Source organism: Phasianus colchicus, chromosome 7, assembly GCF_987193195.1.
Source record: "Phasianus colchicus chromosome 7, bPhaCol1.hap1.1, whole genome shotgun sequence".
In the NCBI taxonomy this organism is placed as follows: Eukaryota; Metazoa; Chordata; class Aves; order Galliformes; family Phasianidae; genus Phasianus; species Phasianus colchicus.
Window position 1 is genome coordinate 19,420,166 of NC_143442.1, and position 4,858 is coordinate 19,425,023.

General features: G+C 44.2%; 1 protein-coding gene across 6 annotated transcripts in view; it reads right to left on the bottom strand.

The window, feature by feature from the left end:
* SLC25A12 (solute carrier family 25 member 12) overlaps positions 1-4,858 on the bottom strand; it is a 49,662-nt gene that overhangs the window by 44,197 nt on the left and 607 nt on the right. For 3 of the 6 annotated variants that reach the window (XR_004167787.2, XR_004167786.2, XM_031599476.2), the window contains exons 1-2: positions 4,607-4,710; positions 4,144-4,197 (exon numbers count right to left, since the gene is read on the bottom strand). Coding sequence is in view for 1 of the 6 variants with exons in the window: in XM_031599476.2 (XP_031455336.2) it covers positions 4,144-4,197; positions 4,607-4,618 (66 nt within the window). In the remaining 5 variants the exon portion in view is untranslated. Of the gene's footprint in view, positions 1-4,143; positions 4,198-4,305; positions 4,569-4,606; positions 4,711-4,858 lie in introns of those variants that run through there. The other 3 variants (XM_090144021.1, XM_090144020.1, XM_031599477.2) reach the window with 2 other exon arrangements.

Here is a 4,858-nt window from a genome sequence, read left to right on the forward strand (position 1 = left end):
TCAAATTAATGCAAATGATTTCCACAAAACAGGAACACAGAGCAACAGACAGAAATCCTGCAATTCAGCGCTGCTGCTGACACGATGACGTGATGAAAGCGTGGCTTCACTGTAACAGCTTGGAAAGGTTCTCTTCTCATTCTTCATATAAGAAGTGAATATACAGATGTTATAACTAAGAAATATCCAGAAAAGTTAAATCCAGAAAAGTTAAGCTAAGTAAGATTATTGCAACAGGAGGATAATAGAAAATGCTCACCAATGTTATAGGCTCACAATGCTCTCCACAAGGAGCAATCTCCAGAAAGAGATTCCTCAGTGGCAGTCAGCACTTAAATGGGATCTAGGAGAGGTGCAGCCAGGCTCCACCCCTTCCGGCAGCACAGCTGAATTGCCTTCACCTGTGCTCCCATGGCTGACTCATTGCTTGGCTCAGGTGGTCAATCAGAGGTTCAGGCCGTGATTCAGCAGTTCCCATACAGCCTTATATTGATATGACTAAAAAGCACGTTATGAAGTACAACTCTGCTGCAACACACGTAATCTGAATGAAGTTTTATAAACAAAGGACCACAGAATACAAAGAGCATTGAACACATCCTTAAGGACAACAGAATTCAACTGCGTGACAATTGAGGGTGTTACAAAGATAATAAAAAATGCAAATGCCATTGTCTTTTTAAATTCAGGCACCAACCTATCTGAGTATATCACACATAATGAATTGTTAGAGTTAGGTGTATGGGAAATTTTGTTAAAAATTTTGAGACTAAAATAATCAAAGGACAGCTACATTCAGCTCCACAGGAGAAGGTCATGGTATTTGGAAAGAGCCTGGCCAGAAGCCAATAAATTAAGGCCTGACAAAGTAGCTAGGCTATTCCCTTTTGGCACGTATTTACAAAATCTGTCCTCAAGTGACACTTTCACCATACAGCTTACATATCTTTTGCAATTAGTCAAGGCAATTGTTAACTTTAATTTGCATATAAAATATGACACACTACTTTTCTCTTTTCCTCAGGCTTGAATTAGATTACTGTTTATTTTTTTTTAATCTTACTGTACATTTATAGACTGCCTCAAGCACATGGCGAGTTTGCATGACCTTTTTGTAAACCTCATCACAAAATACAAACACACAAAAACTCTATTTGTACCACATAGTATGAGGTAGCACCACACTTCTAGAAGTGATGCATAGTTTGAAAAATCAGTTAGCTTTCAGTTTAAAGGGATTTCTCTCCCAACAATTCTAATAGGGCAGAAGAGAAAGAAGTTCCAAAACAAAAGAGTCCTGTAGTATTCTCAATATATTATTTTTAGTATGATTAGTCTCAGTTCTGAGCATTCAGGACATCTTTAAGGGAGGTGAGGGGAATGTTTCCTGTATGAAAATTTGAAAATGTTATCATGATTATTTCTCCACTTTGCTGAACAGGTTTCATTTACATTCAGCCGACAGAGAATAATTCAGCTATCTTTCCTCAGGGTTGACTGTATCTTGCTTAAGGAAAAAGAATGAAGGCTCGCTAAGATATCTCTTAACTGTCATTTGATGCAAGTCTTTGATCCTTCACTGATTTGACTTTCTTCTGTTATGGTTGTCACTGAAGTCGATGGTTAGTCAATCTAAGAGGTGATTTATTTGATGGTGTATACATGTGACATTTTAACTGCATTCTACAGCTAGGGAATGGATTATATAGAAATAACAGCATAACATCCAGCTCATACAAGTGAAGCTTTAAATTTTTAATGGTTTAAAATAAAATACAAAGCATGTTTCAGAAATTCTAAGAGAAAGGTAAAAGTCAAGCATCCGTTAATATATACCTTAAACTTTGACAGAGGAGTTGGCATTATTGTATTGGAGGACATGTATGAATAGAAGGAAATTTAAGTACGTTCTCTTATTCTTAGAAGAAGGTTAATGACGAAGGGACCCAGAGTTCCCATCTTCCCTTGCATCCATTTCCAAGGGAAGACAAATTTAGAAGGAATGCACGCCCTTTAACTGAAGCTGACAGAACAGGCCTGCACCCTCAGGAAAGAGCACAACATATCTGACCCTTGAAGTGTGCAGCACTAAGAGTATTTCATAACCAGACTCTACAGCTGAGTCTTGGAAAGACTGAGTTCTCTTCAGATTTTTTTAATGTTTGCAACTAAGTTTGCTTGGTATCTATCAAAGTAAGAATATAATATCATCTTCAATTAGAATCAATTCTATAATTCTATAGCCCATTTCCCCAAAAATATATAAACTCTTCCCATGCAACTGTGTGTCTGAGTAACTTGTCTTTTGTTTTTTAATACAATCCTCAGGCACTCAAGGGGAGATGAGAGCTTTTTGCACTTTTGACTCCTGAGGGCATCAACCTGTAGAGTATTTGCTTTTTAGGTCAATGAAACAGACACTGTCATATCAACAATTTCAAGATTAAGCTCCTCTCTACCTTTTCATGTATGACCAATGTCAAGGACATCAAACACTTATTTCCAGAAGCAAGTACATCTATTGACCAGAAGATTCATACTGAGTCTACTTTTCCAAGTTAGAGTATTTTCACACCATAATTCTTGGGTTTTTTGCAATGCAACATGCAGAATTATCTTTCTTGAAAAAGTCTACAAAAGAGCAATGGGATGTTCCAGAAGCACACACTTTTATACTGTTTCTGTATTCCTTGTATTAAAAAAAACCTAGATGTCTTATGAACAAGAAATGAATCTGTGATAGACTAACTTGAAACTAACATTTAGGCTTTCGTGGTTTGACTCCAAAAATCTAAATTTTAGCACTCAAACAACTTTGTCAGAATAATCCATTCTACAGAGCAAAGATCCCACCAAATGATGGCTGAAACATGATATCTCTCTCAGGCAAAAAGGTCTCTTCATCTACTTACTACTTATTAGATAATAAGGTAGGACCAAAAGCTACATGTCAGAGATGCCATAACAGAATTCATTATTTACAGAATGATGGAATCATTAAAGTTGAAAAAGACCACTACAATAATCTAGACCAACCATCAACCCATCACCACCATGTCCACTAACCCACATTCCCAAGTGCCACATCTACTCTTCTTGAACATTTCCAGGGACAGTGACTCCACTGCCTGTCTGGGCTGCCCATTCCAAAACCTCACCACTCCTTCTGACAAGAAATTTTTCCTAATACCCAACCTGTGCCTCCCCTAGCACAACTTCAGGCCATTCCTTCTGCTCCTATCACTGTTAGCTGGGAGAAGAGGCCGATCCCCACTCATGACAAACTCCTTTCAGATCATTGTAGAGAGTGACAAGGTTTCCCCTGAGCCTCCTCTTCTCCAGACTGAACAATCCCAATTCCCTCAGCTGCTCCCCATACACTTCTGTTCCAAACCTTCCATTGCTTCACTGTCCTACTCTGGACATGCTGCAGGGCCTCAATATCTTTTGTGTTGTGAGGGGCCCAAACTGAACACAGTAGTAATACTTATTTATATATTATTTCCTTCTCTACAGAGTAAAACTTCTTGAATGTAGCGTGCAATATTCAACAGGAAATAAAAAGGATACTGTTGTGATTTTCACCTATTTCAACCTTCTCAAAAGTAACAGGATTGATTGGCTTTTCTTTTCAGATTGATGGTTCACTGTAACTAAGAGGAGTGGATAAAACAACACCATTATTCAGATAGAGTAATTCTAATGCCCTATGTGAGAGGTAATACTATAAAATACATCAATCCTAACAAAAATAATTCAAGATTCTAAAAACATTGCCAACAGTCCATCCATTTGCAGAAGGATCACGGCTGAAGCTTACAGACAAGCCACACAGCCATAGAGGTCAGAACAGTGCAGAAGTGTGCTATTAAAGTAATGGTCTTGGTTACAATTGCAATCATTTCTGTCACAGGAATTTAGAAAAGACTTCAGAAAACGCTGTAAGGCTATGATGCCGGAGGGCCAACCACAACCCGCACAGCAGCGGCTCCCCTCAGTGCCTGAGGCCCCCTACCCTGCGTGCAACGTCAGCTTCTGTCCACACAACCGAGTTTGTCCCATCACCAACACACAGACGCTGCTGTGACAAACAGCTGAAAACACAAGTCTGCCGGCCGAGGAGCACCAGACGCGCCCATTTACCTGCAAAAAGATACTTCGTAGTTCGGCAGGATCTGCTCTTTTGGTGGAAGGCACCTGCAAATAAAAGTAAGGTAACGCTTCACCAGCTGTGCCACAGACACGACTCAGGAGCGAAACTCAATTCGCGCGATAAGGGCGGCGGTATCGGCTCTCTTATCTAACCGATAAGCGGACTCAAACACGACGTTCCGGATCACCGCCGCCCGTCCGGTCAGCCGGGTGCCGCCGACAGCCGCCCCTCGGGATGCGGAGCTCCGGGCCCGGACCGCTCCGTCCCGCACGCGCCGAATAACGGCCTCGGCCCGCGCCGCTTCCCCTCGGCAGGCGGAGGCAGTGCCGGCAGCGCTGCCCGTTCCCCGCGGCCGCCCCGCCACCGCCGCCTTCCTCCCGCATCCCCCCGGGGCCCCGCGGCCAGGCGGAGCGGCCGCCCGCCTCCTCCCGCGCCCGACGACGGAGGAGTCACCTTGACCGCCATGCTGCGCCGGCGAGCGGGAGGAGGAGCCGCGCGCCTCTGCCCCCCCGCCGCGCCGCCGCCTCGGCGCAGCGCCGTGGGAGGCAGCGCCCGGCCCCGCCCCGCCCCGCCCGGCGGGCTCTCCCCGGCGGCCGGCCCGCCGCTGCGCCTCGAAACGCCGCGGCAGAGCGAGCGGTGCCGGCCGGGACCCGGCGGGCTCGAGCGGGAGCCCGCCCGGCTCCGCGCCTCCGCGCCACGGCGTGC